The sequence below is a fragment of the Medicago sativa genome, chromosome 5 (genome assembly GCF_051527215.1).
Source record: "Medicago sativa cultivar Bolivia chromosome 5, Bolivia_mono, whole genome shotgun sequence".
NCBI classification, from domain to species: Eukaryota; Viridiplantae; Streptophyta; class Magnoliopsida; order Fabales; family Fabaceae; genus Medicago; species Medicago sativa.
Genome location: NC_140753.1, coordinates 79,328,664 through 79,345,907, shown reverse-complemented (window position 1 = coordinate 79,345,907; position 17,244 = coordinate 79,328,664). Strand labels below are relative to the sequence as shown.

The window sequence follows — 17,244 nt, the reverse complement described above, 5'->3', positions numbered from 1 at the left end:
ATACAAATATAATATTGTATTGAAATTGAAAATTTGACCAAAAATGTATATAAATGGATATATTCTAATTATAACTTCTGTATTTTTTTTATTCTCTTAAAAAAAACTTCTGTATTTTTTTGGTAATAACTTTGGTACTTTTTGCTACTTTTTATAAATTATTGACCGACTTAATTTTTTTTAAATGGAGGTATTTTTTGTTGTTTTTGTTTTTTGAGGAGAGGTATTTTATTTTAGTGACCAAATATAATGTCCTCGTGTTTAATTTATTTTAGTTTTGTTTCTATTTGTGGTCTAGCCCTCTCTATGAAACCAAAAAATAACTACAGTTGTGTATTAATGCAAACTATCAGTCTTATGTAACTTTTATCGATTATGTTTTATTTCCTCTAAAAGAAAATGATTATATTTTATTTAATTTTAATATTTTATGTTGGAATCTTTAAAAAAATTATTATGTGTAGAAATTCGAAAAGAAAAATATTTGGTTGATCAAGAATCCATTGGCAATGGGCACAAAATTATACACTTCCGCAGTCACGCATTTGGAATTGGATTTTTTTTTAGTCACACCTCAATATCTATGTTTCATGTGTTAATACGTCATATAGTTGATGCTGCATGAGAATTTTTCACTGATCTTGGTCCTATTCAACATATGCTCCATTTCCTTACTTGGCTAAAAAAACATATCCAGAAACTATGATATTTCACTAGAACCTTTATATGCATTTAGGTGGATAGTATTTCCCTTTCTTTTTGTATGTCAAAGACAACATTTGTTTATGATCTTTGTAGACAACCAACTTTCCGATTTATTAAGTTGATCATAAAACTGCTTTTATTTGGTGCAAGGTTCACATTAAACCTTTTGATCACAAAGATTCAAAATGATTAAGAGGATGATTAAGAGGAAATGAAAGATACTTTCTAGTATGACCACTATATTTATATCTTCTACTTAATTTCTTCTTTACATTGTTGTTAGTAGATGCGTTGGATCCGTTTTCTACGATGAAGAGCTATTTTAGCCGTGTTGCCGTGACCACCATTTTTGTGGCTGCTTTGAGAATGCTACATTTGGAGATTCAATTCCACTATATTTTTTCTTCTCGTGTTGCCGTGACCACCCCTTGCCACTGCATTTTAATAGCAGTCTCTTGATCCGTGACAATAGTTTTAGGACAAACCTTCGTCCATTGCTTCTAACCAAGTACTTAACAACCAAACAAATATCTCTTCATTTTCATCTGATAATAGTGCACATCCCAAAAGAATAAATTGTTGATGATGATGATGATTAACTCTAGTGAACGGAACAAAAGACTCTAGTGAACGGAACAAAAGACATTTTGTATGTATTTGTTATGTTGAGTCAAATGTAATCACATCACCAAAATATTTGTAAGCCATTCTAAACCTTGAGTCAGCCCAAAACAATTTGATAAATGTTCTCCTATATCCATTTGAAATGCATAAGAAATCCAAGATTAATTATTGCAACAAGAATGCAGGGCTGCTGCTACATCAGGTAGCAGGTCCGAAACTCCACAAAGAACCAAAACACGAAGTTCTGCAATCGCCACTGACCATATACCACCATCTATGACCGAGACTTCCACCAATTCTTACACTACCAAGGAATTGATTGCAGACTTCTAAATCAAACAGAACTAGCTGAAACTTACACTACCAGCCCCAACAAAATCAAAACAGAAGTACAAGACAGATGCTATTCTGCAAGGACGTAAATCATTAAGTACTCTCGAACCATGTTAATGTGTAATAATATTTTGTTACATAATAGATGATATCTTAGACTCCAAAGCGTCAAACTAGACAGAGATATTATGATTACAACTAAATATTAGAAGCTGAATATGTTTTCTGCATCTCTTACTTCTATCTTGAACGTATGCCTTTCAATTATCTCTTACTTCTATCTTCATAATAAATCTCTCATTCCTCTTTAAATGTGCCCATTCTCTTCTGTTACTCTTTCTCTTCTCCCTCTTCAACACACCAGTGGCTTCACCAACACAATTTCTATTTCTTCTTCTTCTTCTATCTGTATCTTTACAACCTTCCTCATACCCTACCTTTTCATCCCATACATATGTTCTATACAAGAACATAAGTCTACGCAAAATGCGTAGACTTAACAACCCTGAACTCAACCCTCCAATACACCTATAATCTTAAAAACTCCACCCACGCGCTCGGTTGAATTTCTTAGGGAATAAACCCAACCTACATAGGAAGGCTTGGAGCGCAAGTCATTCTGGCTTTTAAATATAATAAAAATGCAATGGTTGCGAACAGCTTTGACAATAAGTCTTCCGCTCATTTTATTCACAAGAAGTTGACCTTTTGATTCTTTGGACATGATATCCGAGCATGACTTAGATGGAGGTTGTATGAAGCCTTATCCCTCCCACTATTAAGGTTTCGGTTAACGTCGACCCCGTTAACTATGTCTAGCAAGTGGCCTCCTCTATAATGATGAATGGGATGCTGGTTGGACACGCCTTAAATCAATAAAATTTGCACTCTAGATAGATGCTGAGCTTGATTGGAGCTAAGCGTTAGTGGTTCTGTTTCCTGGTGGAAAAAACACTATAACTCTTAGTGCCAATCAACCTAAGCTTCCATTTAGAATGTAAACTTTTTTGATATAAGGCACGCCCAACGATCATCCTGTCCCTCGTTGTAGAAGGGGACATCCACTTGCAAGACGTGGCTAACGAAGTCAATGTTAACCAGAACCTTAACAGAGTTATAAAGCTTTATAAAATCGCCATCAATGTCATGCTCGACTCTCATGTCCCAAGTATCAAAAGTAAACTTTTTAGGAATAAAATCAGTGTAAGATTTGAGGTCAAAGCTTCTTGCAACCATTGGGTTGTTATTATTTTAAAAGCAGCAATGACTCGTGCTCCCAATATTCTTGTGACGGTTTGGATTACTCCCCATGAAATCCAAAAGTAAACATTTGTTTACGTCTACTCGTGCTTAATATCTTTCATCTAATGATCACTCTTTAAATTCATTGATTTCTGTAGTTGGCAGATTGTGTTGAGATTGGTCTTCCTTCGTTGGATTTGGTTTTCTTCAGTTTTGCAATCTAAACAGCTACATATCAATGTTCATTGTCAGATTTTCTCTCTTCATTAGTCTATCTGTTCTACAATATTTCAACAAATATCTCGCACTATATGAGTATGGCCCTGTTCGTACCGGATCCACCTCGTATTGGCCGTGTTCCTTATAATATGCAGTTCAATAATATAGTGCAAGTGATTTTCTCATATCCAGCAACTGTGGAAATTATAGTTGCTTACTTCTTGGATGCCACTACGATTCGTGCACACACCTCAACTCGCCATGACAGTGGGGGGACACTGGTGGGAAAATACATGAACTTCAATCAGGAATCAGAAGTGACAAGTTCTATGCATTTCCTAAGATATTGAACAGATTTTTCCCTTCATCCTAAATACACTCTTCTATTTCAAAAGAACTACATTAATTTTGTCGACAAATTACAGTTATCAACGTGCATAACGGTGATATATCATAGCAGTGTTTGTAGGATAATAAGTTAAATACTCTTTGCATATGATATCATATTATTTGTCATTTAAGGTTATGCGCTTATATCAAGTAAACGAACTTTTTGACGGGATATATTAGGTAAATGATAAGAAACGAACATATGTTTGTATTTATAGACGATATAATTTATCCAAAACTGTATTTTCAGAAGGTATACAATTTTGTACCAAAAAAAAAAAAAAAAAAAAAAAAAAAAAAAAAAGAAGGTATACAATTTGTGTTTCTTTTTTATAACGGCAGTTTTTTGATAAATTTTACACCCAAGAGGTTTTCTATTCATCACTATTAATGTCAGTAAGCATGTGTACTTGTCCAGGAGGTCGAGGGGTTGCAGGCCTGAATCTACAGGCTGGCCACTGATGAGACCGTGAACAAGCTTCTTTAATTCCCGAATAAACACACTTAGTTTGTGTGGACCATACAGCGTGAAAGCACCCTGACAACATGAAAAATAAAGTTAAAATGTTGCACACAATGGTTATATGGGAGAAACATTATTGTCATCATAAGTTCATAACATGGTTTTAAAAAAGGTATTTCACTACGATATTTTCTTCGACACCAATGTATAATACAACTGTTGCCTTATGCCTGTAAATCTTGGTTTGTATGCAGCACAATGATATACGAGGATCTTAGCGTGTACAAATAAGAAATAGAAGTAGAGATAAGTACAATAACAAATTTCCTATATGTTAGGAGGTCTGTCACAAACCATTTCTTGCCAATTGATATTGTTTTCTCAAATTTATCCTTCGAGCCATTGTTGTACATTCTGTCAGAATTGAAACAATTACAGCAAGCATGAAGCAGCAAAGAAATACATAGGCCAACTTAGATTATTTCGCGAACACTTCTAAGTTCTATCCATACATAGTAACCATTTTTGTGTATATCAAACTCTACCTGCTGTTCTGGTATGCTTTCAGTTTATTAGCTAATTAGCAACATAAAAGAAGAAACAAAAGCACAAATGCTGTGCTTTTTTTTTTTTTGTAATGTAATGAAATTCAAATAAAGACATGTTGCTCTTTAGACTTTCAAGCTTCACAAGTTATTTCTACATTGTAATTTTTTATAAGCATTTCTACATTGTAATGACTTTATATGATACTCAAATCAAATAATTTGAGTAATAAAGGTCCACTAGCAGACACAATTAGTTATACTTAGCATAACAAACTCTTCATCCATGTGAGTTCTATAGAAGTAAATGCTTCTTCTTATCAAAATACTCTATATACTATCATGGCATGCTGCTGTGATTTTTTTAACTCAATTTTTAAGTAACAAAAATAGAAGGTCGAAAAGGCTGACAAGTGTCCTTAAAACACCTATTAAGAAGTCAAAGAAGGAAATAAGTGATAAATTCTAGGTAAAAAAAAATCAATATCTATAATTTTAAGGTGTTGAATGCACCATGATCAACTTCATTTTTTAGACTTCTTAACAAGTGCCCTTACGTTATCCATACTATGATATTATTGAGAGACAATTGAGTGTGCATACTGATAAATGCCAAGAAGTGTTAATTTCATGTTATATTTTAAGCACTTTTTGTTACTTGCTTTGCAAGTTATTGAAGGAAAAGCCGAGAAATAAGCGTTAAATGCCTTATTACGCTTTATATATCTTACTCTATCCTTTTATGCAGGAATTTACCCCAAGACACTGATCAAAGATGAAAAATCATGAAAAAGTACAAAATGGCAGAAGCTGATCCAGGAGGCAGTGTGTGCTCGCACTCAACTCGCAATTGCGAGTGCCAGTTGCAAGTAACTCGTAGTTGCGAGTTCATTAGCTCGCAGTTGCGAGTTAGGGCGGCCTAAGCTTCCCAGAAGTGACGTGGCTCAATCTGATTGGTCCAGAGAATCAACTCGCAATTGCGAATGGTGTAGCTCGCAGCTGCGAGTTCAAGCAGGGCAGAAGTCTTTAAATAACCACTTGTTATTCCTTGAAGATATTATCTTAGGAAATATCTTCTTAATTATCTTAGATATTAGTTTTCTTCCTAGTTTTTCATTTGTAATATCTCTTAGAGAGAGAAATAGGGCTAGAGTATATAGAGTAAGAGTGGTAGAAGGTGGATTCTTTCTTCCTTTGTTGAGACATCGCAAAGTGTAATGGACCTTCCTCTTCAATCCATCCTTGCAAGGCTTCAATGGCAATGAATAACTAAATATCCTTTATTGGGGTAAGAGGTACTTGATCTTTGCTAAACATGTAATCTTTTGATCTCTAAATATATGGTTCTAGCAATTTTATATTCAATATTGTTGTTATTCTTGTTCTTAATACTTTCAATGAGATTCAAGATGATTTGGACACGAACTCTTGAATCTAGACCCAGAGTAACAATCTATCTTAGGTTAACTTACTTGACATCTTTGGTAACCTTTGATAATCACTTTTAATCAAGAGTTTAATGCTTTCGGACATTTAGTCAGGCTGGACATGGTCGATTAAGTTATCCGATCGTCTTTGTGATCGTTTAAAGGATTTGGACACGAATGTTTAAACGCTACCTTAGAATTAATGATATCGCTTTGGACACGAAGGATATTGTAGAAATGATTGTGATAATTTTGGTTATAAAGCTAGAATGCATATGGATCATTTGGTTATGTGTGACGCTTGGTTAAGGAACTCTACTCCTAACAAGTTTCAAGCCTTATTTATCTCAACTTTTATTTTTGCAATTTAGTTTAGCTAGTTACAATTAAAACAAACAAGTACTCTTAATACTTGGAATGATATTTGATGTTAAACTGTCCTTGATATCGCACTAATCCCTGTAGAGACGATACACAAATACTTATCTTGTTTGATGCAAAACTACTACATCACATACAAAGTAACCATAAATTTCCAAGAAGAAAAACAATACCATATATAAATTGTGTTACATTAAACAAGACATTTGGAGTACATTAGATCCGAAAAGTATTTATACACATAAAAAAGTAAATGACATTTGGACGATAAAATTTGTTTTCATCCATTCAATGATTTCCCTTTATCATTATATTTTTCCCTTTTATTAAGAGTGAGTGGAATCCTATATCTTTACTCATATTATAACGGGCATACTTTTAATCATTTATTTTTGTGCGTGGCTATAATTTTGTTCATATATTTTACATCGCATGGTCTCTCGGACGCAATTCGCTGGACACAAGCAGCTTTGAAAAGACCAAAAACATGTCTAAACGATAAAATAACAATCATCTAAAAACTCGTACACATAACTTGAAGATATAGGGTTTCATAATCATAATTAATTATCGGTAAAATTACACTTTTAGTCCTTTAACTTAATTTCAGGTAACAGTTTGATCCTTTATCTTTTTTTCATTTCAATTTGGTCCTTTTTGTCCATTTTCATATGAATTTTTAAGCTTAAAATTCATGATTTTATTTTCTTATGGTCTTTTAGTCTTCAAATCTATGATCCTTGTATATGTTTGCATAAGAATATTAGATTTGAAGCTTGAAAATGTATATGAAAATGGACAAAAAGGACCAAATTGAAATGAAAAAAAGATAAAGGACCAAATTGTTACCTGAAATTAAGTTAAGGGACTAAAAGTGTAATTTTGCCTTAATTATTTTGTCGTTTAAAAACTCTAAAATTTTATGGTGATGGTTCCTATGATGTCATAACCACGCCTACAAAATTAGAGAATGAAATTCAATACAAAAAATCTGTCAATTTGCCAGAACCCCTAACAAAAGAGCATAAATCCCCAAAAACAGACACTTGACAGTAGGGCTGGACAGAATTAAGATAATCGACCCAAACTGGCCGAACCGGATGGACCGAATGTAGACGGGTCGGGTCGAGCGGTTGGTTCGGTTTAGCCAGTTCAAGAGACATGGTTTGGTGAGGATATATACGGTCGGTTTCGGGCAGAGTGAACCGCACCATCGAAACCCATATCCGACCGACAACAGATATTTATTACTGCTGTTTTACCAAAACGCAACGTTTGGTTTTGAGAAACTAGGTCACTCTGAACAAAACTCATTCCTCAATCACCTCTCCCTCTCTACAAACACCAGCAGCTACACTCACTTCTCTCATGTCTCAATCCAAATCATCAGGTTGTTTTCAACTCCATCTCTTTGTCATCTTCATCTATTCTTTAACCTCCATAAGCTAATAATTTTTGTTCCACTAGATCTAACAAAAGTGAGATTTGTTCTCCATCTTTGTTCTTTATTGATTGTAATAGTTTTTGTTGGATTTCAATCCATTAATGTTGGCACAAACTATGTCTTATAATCAAATATTCATTGTTTGTCTGGTTTGGAAAGATTTAGTTTTTTTTCTTCTTCTTTTTTTAAGTTCCTGTTCTTCTTCTTCTGTTATGCGTGGAAATGCAATCAAACTTTTCAGATCTATTTGTTGAACGCTGTTTTTAATCTGTTGTATTTGATTCAATCAAACTTTTCGCTTTACATGAACATGTTCATCGCAAAATTTACGAAAAGCTTGAATTCTGTTTTGTTTGAAGCATGTTGAAAAGCTTGAATTTATCTAAGTTGTTCTTTTCCGTTGAAACCGTTCCAACCCACCCCACCAACCGACAATCCGGCGAAACCGAAACCGACATAACCGACGACAATGATGGTCGGAAATGGTTGGGGTTTTTCCACCCACGGTAGACCGAAAATCCCTATTTTTCGGACCGCCGCCGACCGAAACCGGCCTTTGTCCAGCGCTACTTGACAGGGGTTTTTCCAGGGGAGTAATCCCTGGCAAATCAGGTCATCACAAATTATTTAACAAGAATTTAACCCCTTGGGAACCTTGCGAGGGGCGCGTCCCTCGCAGAGCCCCTGGTTTAACCCCTGTCTTTACTTCTGTCAATACTTTTGATGCAACTACTGACGCACTTATCCTATCAACTAGTTTTCAATACTTTCTAACGCAAACTTTGTGAGGGCCTAAGTGAGGGGCTTACCCTTGTGAAATTGTAATGTATTTTTTTTTTTTTATAAAAAATACATTTCCTATTTAAAATTATTTTTTTGAAAATTTTATATAATATTAATTATTAAACAAAAATCATAAGTAATATTTAAATAAAATAAAATTTTTATTTTATAAAATCAAAATAATTTTATATTGATTAAAAATGTAACAAAACATAATATTTTATTAAAAATATTAAATAAAATTCCAAATTAATATATAAATTAATTCAAAAAAATATTTAAATATGCAATAAAAAATTTAAACTTAATAACACTTTTAAAACCCTCTCAAAACAAAATATTTAAAAATGTTTTAGAAAAAAACATAACTATGATTCCATCGAACATAACACATTAAAAAAACGTTTTTCAAATTAAACTCAATAACACAATTTCATATGTCAAATGCTAATTTTTTTTTTTTAAACAAAAACAGTTTTAGAAAAGAAAAGAAAAGGTTTTTTTTTTTAAATAATTATTAGCATTAATCAACTCTCAACCAAAAAAAAAACTAACTATGATTACTTTATAAAAAAATAGTATAACAAAATAAGGAGAATAATGAGATGAAGAATATATTATTAAAACCATATTTTAATGTCCTAAATATTTATGGAAAAAATTCAACCTCTAGATCACTTTTTTAGACTTCATGTATATTACAATGTCAAAAATAATTAGAATCTTAAATTACATAGTAATTTTTCAGGCTTCGTGTATATTATAGGTCAATTTCAACAATTAACCTTTTAAATAAATTATAAATATCAAGTATTGACACACTCGCTGCTCTGAAAAGGAATTTCATTTGTAAGTTTAAGTTTACATTTTTCCTTCATATTGTTTCTAAAGTTATGTTTTTTTATTGTATTTTTATACATTTTTATCTATTTATAAGTTTACATTTTTATCTATTTATTTATATTTAATAATTATTTATTTATAATTTGATAATTATTTATGATTTAGGTTTTTCAATTTTTTTGAAAAAAGTTGTAGTGGTTAATTCCCACACCCTCCACCTTTTTAATTCCCACACAAACACCTTGAATTTTTAACCCGGCCCGTTTTCCACTCGTAATTCGTATATAGTATATATATCACATCCTACCCTCGCAAACCATTCTCATTCTCTCTTTGCGATTATTCAAAAAATCGCTTCTGATCATAAGCTACTTGCCGCAAGAAAGAAGAAAAAGCGATTATTCGCGATTCACGTTTCAAGCTTCCGTTGTCGATTACAGAGGGGTTTTCTCCGATTCCGTCATCGAAGGCACCAAGATTCGATTTCATCACCAAACCCTAACCGTTGCTGTTGCTTCTCGCGGTTTCTGATTCGGTAGGGTTTCGCTTTTGCTGGATTTGGATTCGATTGATGTTGATGCTCTCAAGATCATTCAAGACTCCGTTTCTTATCGTTCTTGAAGAATTTTAGATTTATTTTCATTGTTGTGGTGGTTCGATTTATTCGATCGTAACCTAGAAAGAAAGAGAAAAAAAAAAGTAGAAAGATAGAGGATAGAGATTTGATATATTGTACTGATTGAATTGTTTTGAGTTTCACTATTATTATTTAATATTTTTGTAATTTTTTTCCAATTTTAAAGAGATTTATTGATTATTGTTTTTGTGTTAATTCAATAGAGTAATTTACAATGGCGGTGTATTATAAATTTAAGAGTGCAAAAGATTACCATTCAATTCCTATGGATGGTCCTTTCATATCTGTTGGTAATTTGAAACAAAGTATATTTGTATCCAAGCGTTTTGGAAGGGGTACTGATTTTGACCTTCTGGTCACCAACGCTCAGACCAATGAAGGTCGGTTCTTAATCTCGATTTCAATTTAACTGTTTTCATCGCTAGGGTTAATAATCTTGATTAGGGTTTATATTTGATGCTTAATTTGTAAACTGAGTTTTAAGTTACGAATCACCGACATGGGCACACGGACACTGGGCACACTAACACGACAGTCACACCTCGACAGCATTAGTTGTTTGAAAGGTTAATAATCTCGATTAGGGTTTATATCTGATGCACGACACCGGACACAGATCAATATTTTTTGAGAAAATGAATTAATCGAATATAATCGGTGTCAGATAGTGTAGCAGACACTGTCAGCCTTGATTAGAGGTGTCTGTGCTATAGATGTTTTGAGTGTTCTTTTGTTGAAGGGGTGTACTAGTGTTCGTCTTTGCATTATCGTCTTCATGCATATGTATTTCAACATAATTAAAATTTTCAAATCATACGGTGATGGAAGGGAGTTCATCAGTATTCCCTTTTTCAATAAGTACACTTTAGACTATAAAGTTGCAGTCTTTTCTTATGCCTCTCAAAGTACAAGTTTTTACTAGTCCTATCTATCATTAACTGAAACAGGTTTAATTTGAGTACACTTATAATAGAAACAAAAAGAAAACACTTACAATTAAGGCATTAAAATTTACCTGCGAATATGTAGTTAGGCTGCAATGTAGTTGTGGATTAGAAGCACCTAACTTTGCTGTAAAATTTGTAGTATCATAGTGGTTATATTAGGCTTCATGAAATAGCACATTTACAGTGTTTTATAGTTGGCTTGTCTTTTGGAATTTCAGAATATCATGATGAAGAAATGTTGATTCCTAAAAATACGTCAGTGTTAATTCGACGGGTTCCAGGACTGCCACGTTTACCGATTGTTATTGAACAAAAGTACTTTCTCAGACCTTTAATCTCATTACTCTTGTTTGATTTATTTACCAACGATCATGCATTGTGTATGTAACTTTGTCTAAATAGGCAGTCATCAATTTGTCATACTTTGGCAAAATTAGAAACTGCATTGTTCATTTGTGAAAGAAAGTATGTTGTGTGTTCTTGAGTTGTAACTTTATTTTGCTATTTGCAGACAAGAGGTTGAAAGTAAGGTTGTGGAAACTGAACCTGAGAACAGTACCTTACCGGTAGATTATCCATCTTCCATGCAATATGTAAGTCTCTTTTTTCATTTCATTTATTTTTTTTATAAACAATTCATATTCATTTCCTAATAAATTGATAACTTTGGACCATTGAACAGTCTGAAAATTTGGATTGGCATGAATTTGGCAATGATGTATATTCAATACCTGATCAACTGCCTGTTCAATCAAGCACCATGATTCCAGATGCGTCTCTAACTAACAGAGCTGATGAAGACAGTAAGATTAAGGCCTTGGTTGATACTCCTGCATTGGATTGGCAACAGTGAGTAGATTATCCTCCTTTTCCTGGTGTTTTGTTTGGTGCATAGAATGAATTACAAGTATAATCAATAGATGCATAAAGAAAAAAAATTCAAATTCAAATTATTGTCTTCTTACCAAACTAATGCTATGTGTGGATGGATATCTAATATGGGTGAAATGGATAAAGTCAAAACGACGGGATGGGATAAAATTACTAAAAAATATGTTTGGATGTTTTATAATGCAATGGAGAAAAATATTCTTTATATGAGATGTTAACTAAATGTAATCATTATAAATTCATTCTTCACTCATTCCATTTTTCCCATCAAATGCTGTTACAAACCATATTTATTTTATTAATATACTTATTTTTTTCCTGGGGGGTGGGGATAAGAGGCATTTCATGCAACAAAATGAGTTTTATCCAAACAATGGTAACTAATAACATTCTACTCTGATTTCCTTTATTTTATCAAATCCAAACATAGTCGTCTAAGAAAACCTCATTCCCAATGAAGATTGAATTCCACACGTCAAATATGATTTTCTTTCCATTAAAGCCTCTGAGTTCTGGGCTTTTTGATGTTTTATGTTGACACCTTTTTCCTGTATGCAGACAAGGTTCAGAATTTGGCGCTGGTAGAGGTTTTCGAAGGGGCGTGGGTGGTGGAAGAACTGGGGGTGGACGTGGTTTTGGTGAGTTTCTTTCTCTATCTCCATCTCTATTTTATTATACATTTATGGGTGATTTTCTTTTTTGAATACAAATATTAACAGTTAATAGACTGATGCCTATATACTTGTTGGGGTCTGGCAGGGTTGGAGCGGAAAACACCTCCAGAAGGCTATGTATGTCATAGATGCAAGGTGCCTGGTATGTTCATATTTCTCAACTTTATAACCCATTCTGTTTATAGAATGCTGGTTACCTGTGTCAGTTAATTTAGCTAACTTGTCTTTTGTTACATTTATTAAGGACATTTCATTCAGCATTGCCCTACAAATGGTGATGCAACTTTTGACATCAAAAAACTCAGGCAACCTACTGGTATTCCTAGATCTATGCTGATGGTAAATCCACAAGGTTCCTATGCTCTACAAAATGGTTCAGTAGCTGTTTTGAAGCCAAATGAGTGAGTACATCTTGATTCTTGTCTGTTCTGTTATATGATGACATGAAATTGAGTTTCATGTTTTCCTTGCAAACAGGGCTGCGTTTGATAAAGAAATGGAAGGGTTGTCATCCAAACGTTCAGTTGGTGATCTACCACCTGAGCTCCACTGCCCCTTGTGCAATAATGTCATGAAAGATGCTGTATTGTCAAGCAAGTGTTGTTTTAAAAGCTTCTGTGACAAATGTAAGTTTTCATGCTTCTGTAAAAAATATTTCAGAATTTGAGTAATATACTGGCGTGTCTTTAAAGTTCCTTTTTTTCATTATGCAAGTATTGAACATCTTAGATGTTTTGCTTCTCGGCAACTTTTCCTTGAACGATATATTGTTTATAATTTTTATTTTATACTGAATCATTCTTAAAAATCTTTTCAGGTATTAGGGACTATATTATGTCAAAGTCTGCATGTGTATGTCTTGCAACAAATATTCTTGCAGATGATCTTATACCAAATAAGACGCTTAGAGATGCCATCAATCGGATATTGGAGTCTGGCAATAGCAGTACTGAAAAATCGAGGAGCACTTATCAAGTTCAAGGTGATTGAAACAATCATGATTTGGATCTTACTTGCACTATTATTAGCTATCGGTTTGTCAAGATATTTTTTTTTGTTTGATTTTATTTTCCAGATATGGAGTCTTCTCGTTGCCCACAGCCCAAGATACCATCTCCAACTTCATCTGCTACCTCCAAGGGAGAACCAAAGGTTTCACAAGTTAATGAAGGAATGACAAATATACAGGAAATAGCTGCCGAGAAAAAGGAGGTCTCTGCTACGCAGCAGGTATCAGAGCAAGTACAGATCGCTAGAGCTGCAGTTGTATCTGAAGCTACTCATGAGTCTATGAGTGTGAAGGAACCAACCTCCCAAGGGAGTGCTAAACTGGTTGAGGAAGAAGTGCAGCAAAAGTTGGTCCCCACAGACGGAGGTAATGTAGAATGTGTATATAACTATGCATTCTTTGTCGATTTTCTGTTGAGGGCATTTGTCATTTTATTTATTAACTTTGCAGGAAAGAAGAAGAAAAAGAAGAAAGTCTGTATGCCTGCAAATGGTAAATATTCTGTTTTTTTTTTTCTTTCTAGTTCTGCCTTACATAATGCTGGAACATTTAGTGAACCAGGGAAATACATTGGTTTTTAGTCAAGTAATAACATTGAACAATCTTTATTTATCATGCAGATTTACAATGGAAAACCCCACATGACCTTGGGGGTGAGAACTATATGATGCCACCGATGTCTCTTAGCTATAATTCATACTGGAATGTCATGCAACCTTGTATGGATGGATTTATGGGACCATATGCTGCTCCAATGCCAATGATGGGTTATGGTATAGGCCCCTTTGACATGCCATTTGCAGGTGGTCTGCCTCAAGACCCATTTGGCATGCAAGGTTACGTGATGCCTGTTCATCCACCTCATAGGTATGACGTCAGCCTTTCCCCTACTATTGCATCCCCTCCCCCTCTCTCTCTCTCTCTCTCTCTCTCTCTCTCTCTCTCTCTCTCTCTCTCTCTCTCTCTCTGACACACACACACACACAGGATGATGGATGTTATCGTTATTCTTTTTGCATGTGAAATATGCAGTGCTTGAGACTCATCCGAGTTTATTGTCTTATTGCTTTTAATGAGTTTAATTCCTACATGGAACAGGAACTTATCCAAAGATCGAGAATTTGGTAGAGATGTGAGCAATGTTGGAGATGTTTCTTCCTTGAAACCAAAAACAGTATGCACTTTCTCTCGTTTATTATTTTCTGTATGTTTTCTACCAAACGTTTGTCCAAAAACCTCAGGCATGCAAAAGAACATCATTATAGTAGATAATCCCATTTGTTATTTTTTTGTATTTAATTATAGTAGTCTTTGGAAGTTATTTCTTTTGGCTTCATTTATCTATAATAGTATTTATCTATCAAGTTATATTGTGTGGTTGTTTACGAAATGGTTGAGGGAGCTATTCCGTCGTGTCTCACCTATTTTATGGTCAACAGAAACTAATGGTTAAAAGTGGGTAAAAGAAAACGTTGATGATGAAATATTGGATAACTGCATTGCTGCATATGATAATGGTGCAGTGCTGTTATAAAATCTTGATTCTCCGTTTCAAAATCTCTCTCGTGACCATTTATTCAAAACATGGTTTATGGACATGATTTGAAGCATTTTGTCTTTGTATTGTAATTGGGTTAACTGTTGAAGTTTTAATTGATTCATCGAATGGTTTGTTTTTCTGTATATGGTCCGGATGGTAATCAATTTTCACTGATTTTGGATAACTTGATATTACTTGTCTGACAAGTGGGAATCCTAAGTTTAAATCTTTTTATGCTGCAAATTTGGGGTTGCCATGGCCAGTACTATGCTTTCGATCGATAACAAATTTTCTATTAATGTTAGTATAGAATGTCTTTTTTATTTTTAAAAGAGAAGTTATCTCACAAGTTAATAAAAATATGTGTATTCTGTAACCAAAAAAAAAAAGTTAATAATCATGATTCCTATTGATTGGAGAAAAGTGGTATTAAACTGGTGATTTCTAAAAACTCCCAACGGCTTTTTTGGATTAGGCTTACTTTGAGTTTAGGGAAAATAACTTACGCAAATAAATAAGTTTTTATGTATTATTCTTAAGTCTTCACTAACGAAAATTGTATCTTCATAAACTATTTTTGTGTAAACTACATTTACAAACTTATAAATAATGCATGAATAAAAACTTATTTATTTACGTAAGTAGTTTTGCAAAAGCTTAAAATTAGCCTAAACCAAACGAGACCGAAGTCCCAATGCCATATTACATTTCTTTATTCCACCATCTTTTTGTACCATAATTGATTCCTTCCATATGTCATCTAATTACGACGTTTTTGGTTTCTTACACTCAACTTAACTATTTTCCATCATTAGTTTTCTCCAATCAAATTTTAGTGTCATGAGGTTGGATGTGTGACGTTTGCGGCTTGGCCCTTGTTAACGGTTAAACTAAGTAAACCAAATGTAGCAACCCATGAGTTTTTTTTTTTTTTTTTTTTTTTTTTTTTTTTTTTTGTGTGTGTGTGTGCGACAATGTGATTATCTAATGATTTGGTGTACTATGATTTCTAAATGAGTTATTTCAAATATTGTAATATATTTAAAGTCAAAATGATACCATAAACTATTCATGTTAAAACACATGAATAATAAAATAGTAAAAACTAGTAATGTACAACAAACTATCTAAATTGGTGATTTTAAAGTTGCTTTTAGAATATGTTAAATATTCCTTTTTTTTTGCCAGAGTATATATATTATTGTTTTTGAATTAATTTCATGATGGGTCAGAATAACAAATGTGCCAAATGGGTTTTTGCAGAAGTCATCAAATGGCTATCCCAATTTGCATCATAAACGACCATCTCCAGATCGACCTATGCAAGAAGAGCGACCAAGTTCATGCAAACTCCAATGCAAACGACCACGTTCTTCTGCAACATCAAACGGTTATTACGAAGTGAGAAAAAACGAAGACAGCGACGACGATGATCGACATTTCAAAAGGAGACGGCCGAGGTATGAGTTGGTGGCAGCATAGGTGAAGAACTACAACAACAACTGTACCGTTGGAAGAATTTTTAGGGAAATTTGATTTGATGGCATATTTCAATTATTTTGCCAATGTAATTTGTTTTTTTTTTTTTGGATACAATCGACATTGTAATTTTATGTTTCTTCAATTCAATGAAAAGTTTACTTTTTTTAATTTAAATTCGTCTCTTCCTTTTTCTATTTCTGTCCATCACTCCTTCATATTTTATGATTTAAATTTTACAAGAATATATAAATTATATGCATAATTGAATCAACCTATCTAAAATTTGAAGAGAAATTTTTAAAAATAAAATTTTAAAGTCTAACTTAAATTAGTAGTTTAGAGTTGAGACTCGGTACAAAACATTTTTTTTTTATTTCCAGAGAACTCATAAAACTTGAGTCCACATAAATTTTAAATATGTACTTTTTCCATATGATTTTTGAGAATTTAAAACAATTTCTATTTTAAATAATACTTTTAAAATGGTGAGGTATTTAATAAGTCCTTCAACGGTGAACCACATAAACAACTATTAAAATCCTTTAGATTAATTTATCATATCATTACTTAGAGATCACTATTGAAATCCTTTAGATTAATTTAGCACAATCATACCAGAGGTAGAGTATTAGGCTAGTGAATATATTTTTCTGGTGGAAACTAAT

At 33.2% G+C, this 17,244-nt stretch overlaps 1 protein-coding gene across 4 annotated transcripts; it reads left to right on the top strand.

Annotated features, from left to right (window-relative positions):
* Nucleotides 1-9,717: 9,717 nt before the first annotated feature.
* Nucleotides 9,718-16,747, top strand: LOC146925463 (E3 ubiquitin ligase PQT3-like). 4 transcript variants are annotated; one of them, XM_085710385.1, is made up of 15 exons: nt 9,718-9,934; nt 10,240-10,416; nt 11,202-11,298; nt 11,495-11,576; nt 11,666-11,832; nt 12,433-12,512; nt 12,634-12,690; nt 12,793-12,949; nt 13,026-13,174; nt 13,366-13,530; nt 13,624-13,923; nt 14,008-14,049; nt 14,178-14,424; nt 14,656-14,731; nt 16,364-16,747. In XM_085710385.1, the coding sequence occupies exons 2-15, from the start codon at nt 10,251-10,253 to the stop codon at nt 16,577-16,579; spliced, it is 2,001 nt and encodes a 666-aa protein (XP_085566511.1). In that variant the 5' UTR covers nt 9,718-9,934; nt 10,240-10,250; the 3' UTR covers nt 16,580-16,747. The 4 variants fall into 4 exon arrangements, with proteins under 4 accessions (XP_085566511.1, XP_085566510.1, XP_085566509.1 ...); XM_085710384.1 differs by having other exon boundaries at nt 16,361-16,747; XM_085710383.1 differs by lacking the exon at nt 16,364-16,747 and having other exon boundaries at nt 14,656-15,486.
* Nucleotides 16,748-17,244: the final 497 nt, after the last annotated feature.

Bases quoted from the DNA above. Each gene is read 5' to 3' on its own strand.
- LOC146925463 (XM_085710383.1), top strand. From the start codon at position 10,251: ATGGCGGTGTATTATAAATTTAAGAGTGCAAAAGATTACCATTCAATT. The intron at 12,950-13,025 runs GTGAGTACATCT...CCTTGCAAACAG, and splicing joins GCTGTTTTGAAGCCAAATGA to GGCTGCGTTTGATAAAGAAA. The intron at 14,050-14,177 runs GTAAATATTCTG...TTTATCATGCAG, and splicing joins AGTCTGTATGCCTGCAAATG to ATTTACAATGGAAAACCCCA.